Below are 22,189 nucleotides of genomic sequence, written 5' to 3'. Positions count from 1 at the left end.
CGTTCTTGGAAAAAAGAAGAGAAACGTTTTGTTCGTATTCTACCTTTCATAAACCAAATAGGTAGATTTTTTTCGACAGGAATTCATAATAAGTTACAGTGTTTTAATGAGTACGCCGTCGGTTATCACAGTACCAGTGCAGCCAGCCGGTCACTGTGTGAGTGGTCAAGCTTTCAAGTGGTCAAGACGTGGCTCTGACTTCATCAGTTTTCAAGTGGTCAAGACATGGCTCTGACTTCATCAGGTTTCAAGTGGTCAAGACATGGCTCTGACTTCATCAGTTTTCAAGTGGTCAAGACATGGCTCTGACTTCATCAGGTTTCAAGTGGTCAAGACATGGCTCTGACTTCATCAGTTTTCAAGTGGTCAAGACATGGCTCTGACTTCATCAGGTTTCAAGTGGTCAAGACATGGCTCTGACTTCATCAGATTTCAAGTGGTCAAGACATGGCTCTGACTTCATCAGGAAGTCCTGATGAAAGCTTGACCACTCAAGCACTGGCTGCACCGGTACTGTGATTCTTTTATGCAGTAAAAAAAAGAAGCTTTTTTTCAGATTTTCCACATTAGGGTCGGTTGGATGAGGACAATCAAACAATGTTTTTATTGCTTTAAGGAAGGGTCAGGGAACAGTTTAGATAAACACTAAAACCTGACAAGCCTTTCTCTTTTATCTCGATTTAAAAAGGATAGATTTCTGATATTTCTGACGACAAATCAAAATCTTATCACACTTTCACTAACCATGGAATATGATTTTAACACTGCTTTTGGTGGTAAAAAGTCTAGCATATGAGTTAAGGAGGGGGCCGGGTCAGGGAAGGGCATCTTTTAAAGATCATTAACCTGACAGGTCTTTCCCTTTTATCTCGATTTAATAAGGATAATTAATAGATTTCTGATATTTCTGATGACAAATCAAAATTTTATCACACTTTCACCAAGCATGGAATATGATTTCAACACTATTTTGGGCCTGACATAGGAGTTATGCACCAATAGCTGAACAAATTACTATATGGTGTATGTTTATGCTCTACTGGACCGTCCATGTTGGGACAATACACCCTGTATTATACTAAGGTGTTTGAAAAACTATATGGATCATGCACTCTTTCACAAACTGTGGACAAAGTGTGCACCCTTCACGCACCATGAAGAAACTTGCTCAATGGTGCAATAATCAATCTAGTATATGATTCAACCTACAATTAGGCACTCTGAAATTCACCAAACTTTTTTTGATTAGTGCCTTTTGTTTGTTTGTTTTGTTTCACTGTTGTTGCTTAATGCACCATTTTTAAGAAGGTGGTCCTAATTACAGAACTGCTACAGATTACTTGTATTGCAAACTAGAGTTAATTAGTCCAATTCCTGTTTTCAATTGTTAACATTAATACAATTTTGGGATTGAATGTTAAAATAATGACTTCCCGTGTTCTCTAGTATAAATTTAAAACAGAATGCTTCTTTTGCAGTCAACCCTCACACTGCAAAAACAGCCATGCATATAGCTGGGAAGGAAAAACCTCATGTGCATTTTACTGTCAGTCATTTGGCAATATGAGTACATGACCGTAACAAAGTATCTAATTTGATGTGTTTTCATTTTGCAGGGGTCATAAAACGCACTTAAAAACACCCTTTTGGAACAGTTATGCAGTTTTTGTGACCCCTGTAAAATGACAATATCGCAAAATTGAATGATTTGTAACTCTTACCTAATAGGTACCGGTGAATATAGGCAAATGAGGTTGCTCCCGCCCAGCGACACAGCGTCTAGACTAGATTAAACATCCCTTGTAGTCCGTTTGTACACTGTTTACAGTTTTGATTGGTTGTGTTTAAGTTTTAAATATGTTTATAACTTAATATTTACAATTTGGTGCTTACAAATCAATGTTTACAAATCAACAATAAGATTAAGAAAGGTGTTTAATCTAGTCTAGACACAATCTTGTAGTGTGTGGTTGACTGGTAAAAGAAGCATACTGTTTTACAGCGCTTTGATCCCTCTAAGATCCGGAAAAGGCGCTATATAAAACAACGAAATTTATTTTTTTTATTTATTTATTAGACACTCTCTATGTAGTTCATCCATAAGATTTATCACTGGTAACAATACAAGTAATACTAGAGGCAAATGGTGGTCATAGACCACAAACCTAGCTGGGGCATGTTGGTGTTGTGGAGGTATCTGACCCCTGCAAAATGTTCCAAAAATGTTCCCCTGTCATGAGGTTTGTTGTCACCGAGTTTTGAGTCCTGTACTCCTCACAGATGTCCAGAAAATGCAATTCTAAGATTAGACCCAGATGACCTTTGACCAGACCCCTGCAAGATGTTCCATAATTCACCCCTGGTCATGAGTTGTCACCGAGTTTGAGCCCTGTACCTCTTACAGATGTCCAGATAACATAATTCTAAGATTTGGCCCCAGAATGATGTCTTTTGAGCTGACCGTGCAAAATGTTCCAATATGTTCCCCAGGTCAATTGCAAATCCACAGCAGGGTTGCAAAGATACCATATGTCACTCAGAGTGCGACAATTTGTACAGATAAATTTATCACAGGTATTTTTCTATTAATTTGACCATTCGTCTGCATATTACCAAATATAACCCATTTTGGGCTACCGTTTGTTCCGCGAAGGTCATTTATGTCGACAAATTGTTCACAAATCCACAGTAGGGTTGCAAATATACCATATGTCACTCGTAGTGCGACAATTTGTACAGATAAATTTATCACAGGTATTTTTCTATTAATTTGGCCATTCGTCTGCATATTACCAAAAATAACGCATTTTAAATAACGTTTCTCCATGAACATCATTATGTCGACAAATTGTTCGCAAATCCACCACAGGGTTGCAAATATACCATACGTCACTCAGAGTGCGACAATGTGTACAGATAAATTTATCACAGGTATTTTTCTATTAATTTGACCATTCGTCTGCATATTACCAAATATAATCCATTTTGGGCTACTGCGTTTTTCCTTGAAGGTCATTTATGTCGACAAATTGTTTGCAAATCCACAGTAGGGTTGCAAATATACCATATGTCACTCGTAGTGTGACAATTTGTACAGATAAATTTATCACAGGTATTTTTCTATTAATTTGGCCATTCGTCTGCATATTACCAAAAATAACGCATTTTGGAATAGCGTTTCTCGCATGAACATCATTATGTCGACAAATTGTTATAAATCCACCACAGGGTTGCAAATATACCATACGTCACTCAGAGTGCGACAATGTGTACAGATAAATTTATCACAGGTATTTTTCTATTAATTTGACCATTCGTCTGCATATTACCAAATATAATCCATTTTGGGCTACCGTTTTTCCGCGAAGGTCATTTATGTCGACAAATTGTTTGCAAATCCACAGTAGGGTTGCAAATATACCATATGTCACTTTCGTAGTGTGACAATTTGTACAGATAAATTTATCACAGCTATTTTTCTATTAATTTGGCCATTCGTCTGCATATTACCAAAAATAACGCATTTTGGGCCACCTTTTCTCGGCAAACATCATTATGTCGACAAATTGTTCGCAAATCCACCACAGGGTTGCAAATATACTATACGTCACTCGGAGTGCGACAATGTGTACAGATAAATTTATCATAGGTATTTTTCTATTAATTTGACCATTCGTCTGCATATTATGAAATATAACCCATTTTGGGCTACCGTTTCTCCGGGAAGGTCATAAAATGTGACAATTTATCAAAATAATTTTATAATGAACGCTTTTATGGATATTTGCCAATACAATATACCGTACATCTGACATGTACATGGTATATTAGGTATGCTAGGTGAATTCAAATTTGCCATCAAACTGCATCATTTTATATATCAAATTAAAGCAGCTCTTGAGCAGGGGTAGCGTTTTAAGGGTCTTGGGGTCCAGGACTCCTTGATTTGGCAGGTCCCGTGATTTGGACCCCTTAAATTTTGCCCTTTATTGGCCAATTTGGACCCCTGGACTCAGCAGGTCACCGCTAACCCTGCTCTTGAGTAAACAAAGCCAAAACTGAAAACCTTTTTTCATAGCACTTTCCGTAGCAAAGTTACATCTTGTCAAAGATTGACTTTCATCAAAAAGATTCAGCTAGCAAAATTCCCCAAAGCGGCATTTCGGGGGTGTTTCTAGATCTTAGTCTCATTATGATAGCAGTTTTTTTTAATGGAACTGCTATCAAAATCCCTCTAAAATTCCTTGTGCGATTGTCTTATCACCATAAAAATCATATATTTGGGTCAAGTGAAGTATAGAAAACATATTTATGTAGGTTTCCTTCTTCGCCAGTTGTTTTAAATTTCTATGTAAATATGCATTTTGTCGGTGAATTTGGCTGACTAGCAAATGTGTTAACTAAGGTTTGCCTGGGATGAGTACATCATCAGGTTGTAGTATTAAGCTACAAATTTCAAATGTTTGAGGACTTGTTCTCATTGCTTACCTGTGTTTTCACATCATATTTTGTGGTCAAAATGATTACAAATGTGTAATTTGCAATCATTTCCGACGGCTAAGTAAGATGGCCTTGAACAGGGATCTCTGATTTGAATGCACACTAACCAGGGCCGTGACACTCGTATTCAATCCCTGTATATCAGTAAGCTTAAAGACGAAATACCTAGGGGAAACTGGGGAAAAGTGGAACATTTTTTTTTGTCCAGCCCAAACAGGATTACTGAAGCAAGGCAAGGCAAAACTTATTAAGGTTTACAAGATACATATTTGGTGCATACGCACCGATATTAACCTCGCGCCAATCAGGCCGTCTTCACGTACTAGAGGTAAAGTTTGACATATCAGATATCGCACGACTCTGTGGTATATTTGGTTAACAAGATAGAGGGTTAAATGCACAAAGTGCTATATCTCATTAACCAATGATCCTACAGAGATGTGAGCACTGACTTTTTTTGTTCTTTATGACCAGAGGAAAAGTTTGACATATCGCTTGCGACTCTGTGGGATATTTGGTTAAAAAGATAGATTGTTAAGTACACAAAGTACAAAAAAGTGACTATATCTCATTTACCAATGATCCTACAGAGATGTGACCACTAACTTTTTTGTTCTTTATGACCAGAGGAAAAGTTTGACATATCGCACGACTCTGTGGGATATTTGGTTAAAAAGATAGAGGGTTTGGTGCATAAAGTACAAAAAGTGACTATATCTCATTAACCAATGATCCTACAGAGATGTGACCACTGACTTTTTCGTTCTTTATGACCAGAGGAAAAGTTTGACATATCGCACGACTCTGTGGGATATTTGGATAAAAAGATAGAGGGTTTGGTGCATAAAGTACAAAAAGTGACTATATCTCATTAACCAATGATCCTACAGAGATGTGACCACTGACTTTTTGTTCCTTATGACCAGAGGAAATGTTTGACATATCGCACAACTCTGTGGGATATTTGGTTAAAAAGATAGAGGGTTAAGTACACAAAGTACAAAAAGTCACTATATCTCATTAACCAATGATCCTACAGAGATGTGACCACTGACTTTTTAGTTCTTTATGACCAGAGGAAAAGTTTGACATATCGCACTCTGTGGGATATTTGGTTAAAAAGATAGAGGGGTAAGTACACAAAGTACAAAAAAGTGACTATATCTCATTAACCAATGATCCTACAGAGATGTGACCACTGACTTTTTTGTTCCTTATGACCAGAGGAAAAGTTTGACATATCGCACAACTCTGTGGGATATTTGGTTAAAAAGATAGAGGGTTAAGTACACAAAGTACAAAAAAGTGACTATATCTCATTAACCAATGATCCTACAGCGATGTGACCACTGACTTTTTCGTTCTTTATGACCAGAGGAAAAGTTTGACATATCGCACGACTCTGTGGGATATTTGGTTAAAAAGATAGAGGGTTTGGTGCATAAAGTACAAAAAAGTGACTATATCTCATTAACCAATGATCCTACAGAGATGTGACCACTGACTTTTTTGTTCCTTATGACCAGAGGAAAAGTTTGACATATCGCACAACTCTGTGGGATATTTGGTTAAAAAGATAGAGGGTTTGGTGCATAAAGTACAAAAAAGTGACTATATCTCATTAACCAATGATCCTACAGAGATGTGACCACTGACTTTTTTGTTCCTTATGACCAGAGGAAAAGTTTGACATATCGCACAACTCTGTGGGATATTTGGTTAAAAAGATAGAGGTTTGGTGCATAAAGTACAAAAACATGTGCAATTTCACTTAGTTGCCAGCGGAAGAAATCGGGAAGATTACAGTGGTTTGTTGCCAGCGGAAGAACCCGAACGATTACAATACCTAGCTGGGGGGGTGTAAACCCCCCAGCTAGGTAAAAATGCATTTCCAAATGAAGAACTACTATTAGTCAATACAGTAAAATATGTGCATTTAGCAAAAATAATGCTGTACGACTTAGAGAATAAAAGGTATTGTTTTTAGCCGCTGGAGTGCATCTATCGTCTCATATAACACGGGCGACATCATTATTTTAAGTAAAACAACGAGGCGAAGCCGAGTTGTTTTACGCCAAAAATAATGATGTCGCGTGCTAAAAACAATACCTTTATTCTCATTCTTAAACACTTCAATTCAAATAAATGTGTTAATCATAGGTATACCAAATTTTAATCAAATTAAATCCCACATTTCACAAGGAATTACCTAGGACTTAGAATCGATCAGTCCCATTGTTGCTATGCGCCTCCGATTGGTTCAAATAGCGTGTACGAGTATCACGTCGACACACACACGCTAAGGTGTGTGATATCGTGTCATATCACCCGGGTAAGAACCAATGAGATTGCAGGAACATTCTCGAGTGTTTAAGAATTCATATTATAGTAAGTATGCGCACTGCGCACAAGCAATTTCTTAAAGACATAAAAACTAACTTACAAAATAAAGTGGTACAGATAGATGGAGAATTTTGTTCTGCATATTTCAATACCTCATTCGGCACAATACAACTTTAGTTCCCAACTTAGAGCATTTTGAATGAAAAAGAAAGCTTTTCAAAAGTGACAAAAATTTACATTGACTTTCTTTCAAAGCATTCAGACAATGAACACAGTGCAATGAGCGTTCATCTGTCAGACTGCAATGAGCCTGTAACAAAAGACAGTTGAAATCACTTTAAAAGAAGATATGTCCAAATTTGTCACTTTTGAAACTCTACCTGGAAAGTCACATTGTGCCACATGAGATACCTAATATGCAGCACAAAATTCTCCATCTACATGTAGAGACTACTTTATTTTGTAATTAAGTTTTAATATCTTTAAGAAATTGCTTTTTTTAAGTGTATAGATACTGTTTGTGCACAATATATCATTTGGCATCACTTTCAACTTGAAAAGATAATACAAAGTATACTTACAGATATTTGAGTTCTCTGAGTCCAGCAAAGGCCCCATTTTGTATAACCCTGATATTATTATTATTTAGTAGTAATGTGCTAAGATTAGGTAGACTCATAAATGCTCCTGGTGGGATTTCATCGATCTGGTTGAACCGTAGATCTCTGAAACAAATGAAACAAGAAAACAAAACACATTAAAAAATAAAATGTAAAAATAAAACACTTCCAATTGAAACACCAAAATAGCAAATCATTTTTAAAGGTAAAATCACAGTATAACAACAATGCATTACTTACAAGTAAAATGTACATAAGAATCAGCTTTTTGCATAATATGCACAGTAGTTCTTGTCATGAAAAACATGTACGATTGGTACTAACATCCTAAAGTAGTAGTCTCCTCAAATGTAGAAGTGGCCATTTTTGCACAATTTTAACCAGCCACCACAAATGGACTGTAATCATGTTGGAATTTCACTTTTAGAAACAGGCAAACTCTCCTCAAAATGAAAGCAAGAATGAAACATGAAAATAATTACAATTTTCCCTTAACATTGAAGGGACTCAAATTCAGCTCTTACATTCTTTTCTCTTTTACTTTTCCCCCCTTTACCTAAAGGTCTTTGTTTTCTATTTTCTTTGCCAATATCCCGGGCCAATATAGTTAATCGTAACTTCTAGGCACAAAATGTGCCAATTTAGCAAACCAGAACTCCTTGAGCAGAAATTCAGAAAATTTACGCTTTATAATGGATGTTGTTTGAGTGCAATAAGTGCAAATGGGTCCTGACAAATCCAGTTTCAGATATCATGATAAGATTGATCCTGGTTAAGCTTATAGGGCCTACACAGTTATGTCAGCCTTGATTCAATACCAGATATCTCTATACATGACTGGTACTATATACACTGTAATTTTCACAAAGGTTTTATTTCACAAATTCCGCAAGCAGATGGGCAGACGCGAAAATAACATCACGTAAAAATGCAGTTTTTATTTAAACTTAGGGCCTACATAAATTCCACAAAATAAACAACTCACACAATTTCCAAAAATCACAAAAAAATCTGTTTGCGAAAATAACAGTGTGTTGCCTCATACAAGTTGCCGAATATTGGGATAACTTCCATTATCATAATGCATTTTCAAGAACCATTGTGCCCATATTTAACATGTTTGCACTTAGTTTAACAAATATTTTACATCATATTAAATTTATTTTTATGTTTTACTTTTTACTTTTAAATTGAGAATTTCATCAGCGTTTTTATCAGATGTCTGCATTCCAAGTCTGCATGAAGAGGATTAATACACATGCAAAGAACCCCTCCAGCCAAACCAAGCTCAATACCAACTCGTTTTTGTTCCCCACACAGTACGTGACTAAAACTATAAACATCAATTTTTACCCCAAAAGAGGAAAGTTGTCAAAAATAATGTACATTGTATGAAATTTGATACTTTTTGGCAGGTTCAATAAGGTGAATAATTGGTTAAAAATATACCATCAATATCTGACCAATTACTAGGTAAACACAAGGCTTTCTTGGTCAAAGTTTCCGATAGACAGTTCATCCCCTCAACTGACTCTGTTCCTTAGATCTAGATACTAGTGTACACCCTTCTGCTTATTATTTTCACAGTAAAGAGTAGTAAACATAAAAATTGTGCGCAAATGGAGCTGAAAAACACCCCGAAAAATGAACCATTTTATTCCGCTTGGCCTCATTCTTAGGTAATTATTGGAAGACAGTGAGAAACAATGTCGGAAATGATTGCTATGTAATGTGAACAATGGCTTGAGTAATAACAGGGTAATACCAATTGGAGCCTAACATTAGGGGTCCAGCCTCCTATGTTGAACTTGAGCATTGTCTCTGACCTCATTTGACCTCAGTCCATAATACCACATAGACTACATGATAAAAGCATGCTATTTTCTGGTATTGTATGTAAGTAAAAATTCTAACAACGAAGAAAAGCAGGATTTCTATCGAAGTATGCCCTCATCTACGTAGCTCATGTTTTGTCACATTCACCCGTTGTTTGCACTTTGTTATTCAGGAAACTATAGGTTTAATATGGAAATATTCATATTGACTAAACACATACGAACCCTTCATTGTGCAAAATGTGTTGTGTCACAGTGGTGTTATGTTGAAGCAGCATGATTTGCATTGTGAATTCTTTCAATTAGTTTTGTATTATTACAACTTCTAGAACTCCTACATGTAGTATATTTAACAGCTTAACACTGTGACTTTAAAAACACTCGTCTTTTCTAGCATTTTCACCGGGCATTTTCACTGGGACATTGTTGTCCACACACTGCTCCTAATCCTATGCACTGCATGTGAAATGTTACATCTTTAGTAAAATGTGACTAAAATTTCTTAACAAGTCAAAACAGTTCTGTTGTGGTTGCTGTAAGTCATACAGGCCCCTGGCTAAAACCAGGAGATTGGTAGGTTCAGTCTATGGTAAAAAGTGTCATATTGCCCGCCTGGCCAGAATTAGACCCCTTGTGCACCAAACCAAAAACGTGGCTGTCTATCTACCTTGCAAAGGTTGTTCAACTTTTAGAAACTACGGTCTTGTATTTATTTGAAAAAAAAAACATTCTTCAATATTTCAAAAATACAGTCAAAGTTATTTTTCTTTATCACTCTTTCTCTCATATTAAAAGGACATGACTATCAAATTATATTTTGTGAGATGTGATTGGTATTGCCCTGATCATTCTAACCTTGAAATGATCTCTTTTTTTTTCAATATTGTCCACAGGTAAATATTAGGTTCGCTACAGTAGCTTGTTTAACTTTATTTTCAATTGCATGACAAACTCTGCACAAAAACTAGCTGCAAACAGTATTACAATACTTTTCAGGGCAAACATATTTGAAGTATTGAATTGAAGTCACAACACAACACAGCCATATTCACTCATATTTGTAACAAATTGTTTCATCTTGAGTTTCGATTCATATTGCAAATTTAGCCCCAACATATTTACTTTTGTTCATAAAATGACATGTATTAGACTTGATGTATGTATCTTGATAAGGGTAAATCCACAAATTGAAATCTATAAGTTTTGACTTTGAACAATTGAATTTAGGGATTATAGGAAAGGATTTTAAGTTAAAACTTCTTTTGAAATTGTTGCACAGCCCAATGCACAGTAATCTGTAATAGTAATACCCTGAAGAAACAAAGTCAACCCATGCCATTACAGGATAGTTGAAACTACATCATAATATTACTAGCCCTGTTCAGACGGGCTTAGTGTTCATTTTAGGATAACACTAAGCTACTCCAAGGTAGCTTAGTGTTAGCACCCGTCTGAACAAGTATCATTGAACAAGCACGAAGCTTAGCACAAAATATTTACCACCAAAAAATCTCTGTGGTAACACACAAATACGAAGAGATCGCTGCAGCTAATACTAGTGCTTCGAGTTAACAGCCATGTGACTGTGTAAACAAGTATCAGTGTTAAAGCCATATTGTAACAATTTCATCAAAATAGTATTTCTTTTCCATAAAATGTTAGCTTTTACTGTCAAATATCTCCTCTTTTAATTTTGAGCCGAAAAACTGAGGTTTAGTAAAAAAATTGGAATTTACTACCAGCGCTGATATCGCCAATACGTGTCACTCCATCGGTTGTACTACAGCACAGTCCTTTGATGTGTGTATGACCGTCCCACATGCCATGTATGTACTGTGTTATGAACACCGCATCTGCGTTGGAGTAACATTTCTATCATAACAATTAAATGACGGTTCCTGCTCTTTGTTCAAAATCTCGGATTTTGACCAAATTCTACAACACCTAAAGGCTCGAATTTTGCAGGGTATATTACTTTAATAAACTACATTACAAACGGGCAAACAACAGAATTTTGAAAAACATTGAGGGCCTCATCCTCAGCAAATGTTACAATATGGCTTTAATTAAATGTTTTTATTTATTTATTTTTTTATTTATTTATTTATTTATTTATGGAGGTTAAGCTCCCATCTGAACAAACACTAATAGTAACTACTTAATTTCATGTGTACTTTATTCATTTCCAGAACTCATAATCATTACAATGATTTGCCAATGACATATTCCAGAGCCATGGTACATGTCCCATGTTTAATTTGTATGCCCTACCCATTTTATGTGACCAAAATGATTAGCAAATTGGCTTCAAATGATGGGTACAGGCCAGCAAAGGCTGGGTCCTCCCTTCCTACCAATTTCCATAACTTCCACAAACTCCGCCAGGAATTTGAATGATAGATCATTAGTTCTTATCAGAACCCTTTCGAGTAAAATAGGCCTATGCATGTCACACTTGTCACTCACCTTCTTTAAAGTGATACTCGGAGATCTTGCACTGCTAATCACACTTTACCCAACCCTTTCCATTATTTTGCTTCTTTACAATGTTTACAATATAGTAATTTACCCCAAAATGAACGTGTCGGAAATTGTGTTTTTCAAGAAAGATACATCTTCTTGTCACATAGACACAAGAAACTTCATGTGAGCAAGGAAGACAAATTTGGCATGCGCAGCATAAAGCGACTGCAAGACCATGCATCGCACATGATCTGATTGCATAATCATTCCAAACTATAATATAGGTATGAAACCATTTGCCAGGCCACGGTCATACATGCGGCTTGCTATACCTGCTCTACTGCTTGGCATCCGAGGGGTCGGTGGGGCACTTTTGGTAGCGGGGGGGGGGGGGAATAATTTTTCTCTTCATGTTCTTTCATCCTTCTTTCCTTCCACTTAGGCAAAAAGCAGAGAGGGAGTTGGGGTTAAATCATAATAAAAAGTGAAAAAGTAACACAGCAAAGGTGTACTTTACAATGTTCATCCTTCTTTGCAGGCAAACTTCTCAACTTTCTATCCAATTACAAAGGTTATCAGGTCTTCAGCAACACTTACATCCAATTTCAGTTCAACATCAAAAATGCAACATATCAAAGGTGTTGCATCTCAAAAGGTAACCCAATGTGGCAAATTCAAATTTCATGTTATATGGTATTAATGAGTTGAGAAACAAATTGGTCAATGTATTGTGTGGGCTTCACAGCGCATTTGATCAAGCGAGAAGTATTAATGTTGACCACATGTGATGTATGTGTGTTATTGTATATGCACTGGTTATATATCAGCAAGTCAATGGGAAGGAAGTGTTGTGGAAGGAACTATGGGATTGCACTATTGTTGATGTTCGTACTTGATTTCTTCCTGTTCCGAGGATATAATGCTGTAATTCAGGAAAAGTGTCTTGCCTGTTTTCATGGGCAAGCAAGCATTGTCATTTGGTTGAACCAAAGGGATAGGGTTTATAGGTTGATCCAAATGTCAAATCTAAAAGTAACTATAGAGAACAGTACATTCAGAATTGGCTTAGACTTACAGATTGCTGCTAACAACTCAAAGACACAACCAATATTTGAAAACATGCATCTAATTTACATGAGTGATGAATTCAACATAAAGCAAATTTGCAAGAGTTTTGTTGATGCTTTTTTTTTCCAGTTTAGGTCAGTGATTAATTTGCATAAAGGAAGTAACCCACAGCTAACTGGTGTTAGTGTTACCATAGTTACCCAGTTAGCTATCCTCTATTATGACCTGAAACACCAGGTCACAATCACCCCCTGTAGTCCTAATAATCTGACTAATTGAAAAATCATACATTGTAGTTAAAGTAAATTACCGAGAGCAAATCATACTTCTACTATTGACAGAGCAATCACACCTACCTTTTTACCAAAATCTTATTTTTCATATTGAAACGGATGTGCCTTGGCCTACAAATACAAATATGGACTATGTATAATGGTAGCGTGATAGTCCCAACAGAGGATCGATTGAAATATAGGCCTAAATGTCAGGATCATAAATAGCATAAATACCTGGTCGTTAATTATGAAAATGGTTGTAGAATTGATTGTGATTTGCCACGGATTGTGAATTAATTAATTTAAGTAACTTAGTTAAAGAAATCAGGTCAATAAAGGTGACTCATGATAACATATAAAATTAGCAATATTATATTGTACTGGTTTCCCAGCATAAACTGTAAGCTTCACAATGCACAACAATATATTCAATATTCACGTATCAAGTTTACAACTCCAATCTCATCACTGAAATTATCAGTAAAATAACGACATTATTTAACACTGTTTAATCACTAAAACCAGTCACTTCATCCTGTAAAAGTCACGAGTGCATCGGCATAAAAGCTTCACTTAAAAAATCATCGTGGGTTTGTTTACAAATGAAATGTAATTTCCCACGCTCAAATTGATGACGAAATTTAGAGTATCGGACTCTATCGCCGATCTCTCAGATACATTAATTATATTATTTATTTATTAAAAAAAAGGCCGACGTATTGATTAGAAAATCGTGACAATTAATGAGATGAATTAACTAAAGAAATTAATGATGTATGTGTTATCGATGATGCGTATTTTCTTTATCTGACTGAAGTTAAAAATAGAAAGCCAAAAACCTGATCACGCCATAAGTGAGAACTCACTCGGAATTAATCCGCGCTTAATGAGTCTCCGTGATCCAAAAGTATACAAAAATTACAAGTAAATTAAAAGCACATTTCTAGTCAGATATTATATTAAACACGAATCATTACGAATTATTACAACACTCACGTAGCTGATCCTAAAAGGATCAGCGAATCTATCAGAATGTCCGAGTGCCGAAGTGCGAGTTGCAAGACATGAAAAACACGTCCACCGGTACAAAGCCTGGGCCGCAACTCAGCCGTTCCAAAACAACACGATCGGCATTTCATTTCTATATCGCGCAAGCAATTTGGGTTGCGCAATTTGCGTACGCGCTGCGCCTGCAAAGCAAGCGCGCGATACCTAAGCAAATGAAATAAAGATTGAAATGAAAAGATTATAAAATATGATAAAAATATGATTAGCGCTGCCGAAGTTTAAATGATGGTTTTCAATATTAGTAGGCCTACTGAGGTGCCTACTGGGGGTTCCGTTACAATATTGGCTTATGCATTTATTATTACTTGCAATAATTTTCTGAAACTTGTGAGCAATAAAAGTGCCACATATTCCGTAAGAAACAACTTCCACGGTTTATAGCAACATGAAGCAAACAATATAAAAAATTATGGGTAACACTACATTGTATAAACAGCCAAAGAGGTTAGATGGGAGTGTTTTGACTCTGTCATGAAGTCCCCCCCCCCCCATATCACCACTATTAATCACCTCAAAAGGTGTTTCTACTGGGACTACCACAGTGTGTATACCCATGTACATGAGTAATTGCTATCACATATTTTAACACCCAACTACAGACCCCTACCCACTTTTTCCCCATCTTATTCCATAGTATGTTGATACAGAAGAGTGTTTTCTTACTGATCCCCTCACATTACCACGCTTTTATTCCCCTGTATTTTTAATCCTCTCACCGTCAACTAGCAGGTTGTTTCTGCTGCGCTTCAAATGCAGGGTGACGATTCACTATACATGTATGTGGGGAGGGTGGAGGTCCAGAAACACTTTTTCATAATCTTCAAGCTGCTCTGTCAGATTTTGATCGCTCGCACTGTATTGTAGTTTGTCACAGTTTAAATGACTTCCAGTGTCACCCATTATCGCCACCCTTACTGTATCTACTGGGCACATCAGATTACCTTTTATTAACCACCTCAAAAGATGGTTGATGGTGAGGTTAACTTGCATCACCCCAAATTACCCTTCACTCGATCTGTTTCTACTGGGGCTTTTACCACATATTCCTTGCATCACCCACATTACCTCGCATTTACCCATCACCCATTTGCTCACAGAAACACACTTAAAGTGTCAGTCAGCACTTTTGGGGTACAACCCCCATGTACATGAACCATGCTTTGTGAAAGTTGTGGTTGTTCCTCGGTGTAGTGAAATACACAGAATAACCCCTGTTCTTTACTACAGTTTTAAAGGATTCAATTTGTTGGTAAATGTCAAACAAATGGCCAACTCAGCATTTCCATACCTTAATTGCACTTTAAGACTTAACTTATATTGCTTACTTTGCAAACAACAAATTCCTTAAATGAAAAGAGCTGAAATTTTCTATTGTGAAGAAGTGACAAGTTAAGGTATTATCAGTGTGAGAAAGCACCTCTTTACTTACACTTCAATGCAAGTCAAGTTTGTAAACTTGTAGTATTTCTTTGCAAGAACCAAAATCATATATTTCTTAACTTAAACTGTCATGTTTATTTTCCTTCAAAGATAGCAGTTAGTAAGTCCCAATTGATCAACTTCAACCATAGCCGCTCTGACACGCCTTCGGCACCTGCTAGTCCCCCCAATCGCAAGTAGTTTTTGACAAAGACTACTTCAACCACAACTCTATATGTATGTAATGGTGCGCACACAAATGCCTTGCAAAGCTAAAATTTGTTAGAAAATATGAAAAACATGGTGCAAATTTGATATTGTTTCATAAATTAATTTGTGAGGAAGCAGGTTTGGCAAAAATAAACAGAACTGAAGCAGATTACGTAGTAACAGCCCTGTTGAAACATGCAGATCGGGTGACGGGTGAGGCAGTGGGTTAACCTAACCATCAACCACCTTTTGAGGTGGTTTTTAGTAGGCGATACTTGGCGACCACCAATAGAACAGTACACGTACGGAGACGATATAGTGGGTGTCACAGGAATTCACACAAACTGTGACAAGCTTCAATACAGCAGTGTGATCCAAATCTGACCTGAAGGTCACAAAACATTTTCTGGACTTCCTGCCCTCCCCAAATACATAGGTAGTGAATTCAGGGATGGTGAATTATTAGCGCAACAGTAACAACCTGTTGACGGTGAGAGGACTTTAAATATGGGGGAGGGACTTGACGGAGACAACATCATGGGGCTCAGTATAAACACATTGATACTCAACAGATGAAAACTATTGAAGAGTAGGGGAGAGCGGGGAGTGTTCGCCCTAGGGGTAGGTTCGCCCACCCCTTGTTTCTCAGCACTACAGCTATCGGGGATTTGGTGATGGCAAAATTAGATGAAATAGGTCATTATAAACTTCTCATATTAGCTACGCGACATATAGGGCCGTGTTCATCGAACAGCAGCCAAAACAAAAAATTACACCAAAGCGTAATTTTTCTTGCATTAATAATGTTGTATTATCATTGATACATAAATACAGATGGTTTTATGGAAATCTGTATTTGGAACATATGGGATTTGTTAAAGATTTAATGCAGTTATAAACTCCTCATTCGATTTGTAATTTGCATACCCTGAAGAAAATACAAAAATATGTACAAGGGGCACGTTCGCCCTTTTGAGGATGGGGCATGTTCACCCTATATCTTCCCCGGGCGGACTTACCCCAACCTGCAGGGCGGACCTGCCCCATCAGCTATTATGCAAAATGTTGATAATTATACCATTAAACAAGGTAAAACTACTGAAAAGCATGTTTTTTAAAGTTATGTGGTATCAGTATTACTCATACCACCGTTTATGTCCTAATCCATAATCCCCCTGAAGTTGTAAACATGATACGTTAAGCTCACTTTGGTCCCCTACATTTTACCCTGACCCGACCCCTGCAACAAATTTAGTGCTTCCCCAGAAAAGAATGAACGTCTGTATACTCTTGCTAAATGTTTGCATTGAATATGTTATTGTTACGCAATATTTAAACCTTTTTTTGTGATTAGGGTGAACTTACCCCACCATATGGGTGAACCTGCCCCAATATGGGGCAAGTTCGCCACTTTGCAAAACTTTTTTGTTCGCTCTATCCTGTTGCTATTGTAAGGCCTATAGTTCTGGGATTGTGGTCGTATATAGCTAACACATAGGGCTTTCACATGGGCTAATCAGGTCATCCCTAATCTTAAAATTGACATCACTAGGCTGGTCAGAAAAAAATAGGGCGAACACTCCCCGCTCTCCCCTACACAGAACTCAGCATTCAGATTGTTTTATAATTTAAATACCAGTCTAGTCTGCTCTTCCTTTATTTATAAACTTAACACAGAACTTCCTAATAACATTTCTTCATTAAAAAAAAATATGACCAAAAGCAGCACTGGGTCAAGTTTAATTACACCTCTCATATCCTAACATTCCTGCTAAACCCATTCTGTCAGTCTTCTTATCAATTCTGAAATTGACACATTTATTCTACTAAATGGGCCTTAGGGATCACTTCCCTCTCAAGTGGGCAATTATTATTTTTAGCTGGGGCATCTTCCTTTGACATTGGCCTCATTGGTTATGTTTAGATATTTTGCTCATTCAGTCAGACAGCAGGTTAAGTTTTTCAAGGGATCTGTCTTCACAGTATTAATTATAGAAGCCTTGCTCTTTTGTGTGGATGTGACCCAGCTCTGTTTTCTCCATATTTGGGCTCTCACGTCCAATTCAGACTCCACATCGAGCAATACTTTTTTACACCACAGCATCGCGCAATGAAATTTTAAATGTACTGAAATGATATCACAATATCGCAGCCACAAAGTGGAGTCTGCATCAGGCATTAAGGTCATTCTGCCGACCTTGATTTTCCAACAGCCAATCACAAGTGTGCACGGCCATGATATTGCAAGAAAGAGCAAAAAAGTTGAACATTCAACTCGCATCGATGATGGAAATTCCACCACATGATGAGAATTTTCACCGCCGAGCTTGAAAAAATCTATCTTGAATTTTATCACGGCTGCAATATCGCGGCCCGATGTGGAGTCTGAATCGGACTTTATACTTCTGATGTCACTTTTTGTTTACTCCAATGATATTTGTTTGGTCTAGCTGAAAAATATGCAGCAGCATGCTAAAATATTTGAAGCACAGATGTAGGGCCTACATAGCAGGTTCTTCAGACCTCCCCTATCTAATTTATTTGCTGTTACCAAGAAGCTTGTCTACATTTTTTGCCATTATCCAAACAAAATGGTTTTACAAAATCTTGAAGTAAACCCACATGAACTGAATACTATGAAATTATATTATCAATGCTTTTCCTAAAACTTTATAGGCCTATTTTCTCAATGAACACCTTTGGTAAACAGTTCCAGTTTGAGGGTACATGAGTGTATGGGGACTGTATCCCATTCCTGAGGTGAATGTCCCCTTGCATTAAGATCTTCAGCATGCTCATTTGTCATACCATAGTTCTTTAACATTGTTTGTACATCATAGATTGACATTTCCTTTGAAGACATTAGGTACAGAAATCCATATTCCATAATTTGAGGTCAAATTGTGAGCTATGATTGTCGAATAGCGGTTCCTGAACTGTGTCACCGATATGAGACCATTTGCCTCACAGGTACTGTAGAGGAATGCATTCATTAGCAGGGTGAAATTATGCTACTTTGATTACTGTCATATACATTACATTTTATTCAATCAACAATTTCCAGTATTGTTCAAATTCCTCATTTAATTTTAATATTGAAAAGAAGCTGGGGGGCGGAAGTGAATTAGTCTAGACTTTCTGGTCACTAATGTCTCGTTCCTAGTGTTAATGTGCTAAATCAGCAAGTCTGGAACCAGAGATCCTGCTGGAACTTACCTATTATTTGTCATCGTTTTAATTTTGCATATCAATCAAGCTGTTCACATTTTTTTATATTGGTAGAAAGTAAAATATATCATAAAATACTTCCATATATCACAAAAGTATATTGCTACAAAAATAAGATTCTCTAATGCTTATAATCTTTGGTGTGACAAATCTGTGGAATATCAAGTTAATCTTAACTGCTAGCAAACTTGACCACCCCTCAAGCATTTGTTATGATGTGATACAAACAAACAGAATTTACAGAAACTGTACCAAAATTCTAGTAAAATGTTGGGAGTTTAACCAACTATAAGTGGTTCAGATTTAGTTGGCAATTAAAAGTCTTAGCTGGAAAAGTACTGTAAACTACTTCTTTAGGTAGTCACGGTGCTTTATGGAATATGTCATGCTCCAGTACACCTGCTCAAATGAAGTATGATGTAGGAAAAAAAACTTTTTATTTATTTAAAAAAATAAAAACAAATACCACAATTCATACAGAATGAGTTTTAAGGGATTCATTGTACAACATGTGCTAAACCATCAAGCTTACTAAAGCTCACTATGAAAACCACTGCATGCATACATTCCATGTGATGAGATGACACAATCAGCCCAAGGCTGTCCCTTTTCCCACAAGAAAGTATATGGCTCTGAAAAGAGCTCTTCAAGCAGACTGTCCCTTGTCTCACAGGGAGGTAGGTGGCTCTGAAAAGAGCCATTCATGCAAACTGTCCCTTGTCCGACAGGAAACTAGGTGGCTCTGAAAAGAGCCCTCCAGGCAGACTGTCCCTTGTCCCACAAGAAAGTAGGTGTCTCTAAACAGAGTCCTTCAAGCAGACTGTCCCTTGTCCCACAAGAAAGTAGGTGGCTCTAAAAAGAGTCCTGCAAGCAGACTGTTCCTTGTCCCACAAGAAAGTAGGTGGCTCTGAAAAGAGCCCTTCAGGCAGACTGTCCCTTGTCTCACAGGAAAGTAGGTGGCTCTGAAAAGAGCCCTTCAGGCAGACTGTCCCTTGTCCCACAAGAAAGTAGGTGGCTCTAAAAAGAGCCCTTCAAGCAGACTGTCCCTTGTCCAACAAGAAAGTAGGTGGCTCTGAAAAGAGCCCTTCAAGCAGACTGGCACTTGTCTCACAGGGAGGTAGGTGGCTCTGAAAAGAGCCATTCATGCAAACTGTCCCTTGTCCGACAGGAAACTAGGTGGCTCTGAAAAGAGCCCTCCAAGCAGACTGTCCCTTGTCCCACAAGAAAGTAGGTGTCTCTAAACAGAGTCCTTCAAGCAGACTGTCCCTTGTCCCACAAGAAAGTAGGTGGCTCTAAAAAGAGTCCTGCAAGCAGACTGTTCCTTGTCCCACAAGAAAGTAGGTGGCTCTGAAAAGAGCCCTTCAGGCAGACTGTCCCTTGTCTCACAGGAAAGTAGGTGGCTCTGAAAAGAGCCCTTCAGGCAGACTGTCCCTTGTCCCACAAGAAAGTAGGTGGCTCTAAAAAGAGCCCTTCAAGCAGACTGTCCCTTGTCCAACAAGAAAGTAGGTGGCTCTGAAAAGAGCCCTTCAAGCAGACTGGCACTTGTCCCATAAAAAAGTAGGAGGCTCTGAAAAGGGCTGGGCTACTGAAGATGGCGATGGCTCTAAAAACATGGCAGGCTGAACTCCAGAATGCTTACAAAACCTTTCAACAGCATTCATCAATCTTTCCATGCAGAATATTTATGAATGTCCGGCAATATTTGTGATATCACCAGACAGGCATATTGGGCTCAAAAATTACTTTTGGTTTTATGATTAAAGAGGGGTTTGCTTTTCCTTTCATGTCAAATTCAATGAAAACAGTGCATGAAAAAGTATGTTATGTGGGAGATTACCCTATGCCAGCATTGTAGGAGGTGAATTGACTTTATCACAAAAATATTTAGTCTTATGCCCTATGTTGTGTATATTTTTAAAAGGAGTCAAAGGCTTGGAGGATATATTTTGGTATCGCAGGTAAAACATGGTCACACTTGTTTATGCTACAGGCTGTCTGATTGGCCGATCAGTCAAGATTGTCACAATGCTGTAACACGTTATTGAGTATACAATGATAATTTATCGTTTTGAATTTTGATAAAGCCAAGTGTGTTAATAAATGTTAGTTATTGTCTTCTGACAATTTATATTCATTTTTCATTGACATTGTCAAGCTTCAGACATAACAAAATGATAATCTGATTCCACATCAAGAAAGTGCGAATCTGAACCCCTGCCCTCAGATAAATTTAGAAGAAAGACTAACATTGTATACGAAACTTGTGTCTAGCCCAGGGTCTAGCCATATAAATCATTATGGGTTAGGGTTAGGGTTATATATATAGTAAATGCTCGAAAAATCCAGGGTAAAAAAGCTAAAAGGGAAAGCAATCTGCAATTTTTTGTTAGAAAAAATATAGGACCTATTGTTTGGCTAACAACCACCACACACCCTTCTTTTCCTCATAATTTTGACATGGAATCAACCTAGAAGCATACAGCGTAGGACCTGTCATTCACCATTGTCAGTCACAGGTAAGTTATACAATGTATCAGGAATATAACGGATATCAAATATGATAAGAACCCTTGAGCCATATTAGCATAAACAAAGCTATATTTAGTTAGAGTCTCTATGAATTAAGTCACTTGCTTGCTTCTATGCATTGGGCTGTTCCAGATGAAATACACCCCCAATGGAAGACATGACCTTAATCTCTCACATAGGGAATGTGAATTTCGAATGGGGTTACCTGAATAAGTAACTCTCTGTGTGGAAGATTAAGGTTGTCTTTTACAGTGGTGTATGGATTTCAATTGGAATAGCTCATTTTCCCCTTCGCTCTGCAAGAAACAACCCGGCAACCAGGAAGTTTCGACTTGGCGGGGGTCAAGTTCACTTTTCCTTCAAGAATATGAAGCTAACCGGCCTAGAAGCACGTCCAGCAAAACATAGCCCATGGTTGACCATTTAGTATGTTTGTGAAAGAATATAATATGCCTGGAGACTTGTATGTAATATGGAGTAATTAACAAGTGAAGAGGTATGATGATGATGATGAAATGTGATGTGTGTTTTAGCAAGGACTTTTATCAGCCGAATTTTGGCAGACTGGATGACCTTTCAGGGGAGTTGAACTCAATATTTGATGATCCTTACTCCTTTTATCAATATCTGA

General features: G+C 37.3%; 1 protein-coding gene across 1 annotated transcript in view; it reads right to left on the bottom strand.

Moving 5' to 3' along the window:
• LOC140148555 (peroxidasin homolog) overlaps positions 1-22,189 on the bottom strand; it is a 125,622-nt gene that overhangs the window by 66,072 nt on the left and 37,361 nt on the right. Inside the window, 1 exon segment of the mRNA XM_072170550.1 lies at positions 7,425-7,568. Within this exon segment, the coding sequence (XP_072026651.1) occupies positions 7,425-7,568 (144 nt within the window).

Source organism: Amphiura filiformis, chromosome 3 (assembly GCF_039555335.1).
Source record: "Amphiura filiformis chromosome 3, Afil_fr2py, whole genome shotgun sequence".
Taxonomy (NCBI): Eukaryota; Metazoa; Echinodermata; class Ophiuroidea; order Amphilepidida; family Amphiuridae; genus Amphiura; species Amphiura filiformis.
The sequence above is the reverse complement of the archived record's forward strand: the minus strand, read 5'-3'. Positions and strand labels throughout refer to the sequence as shown.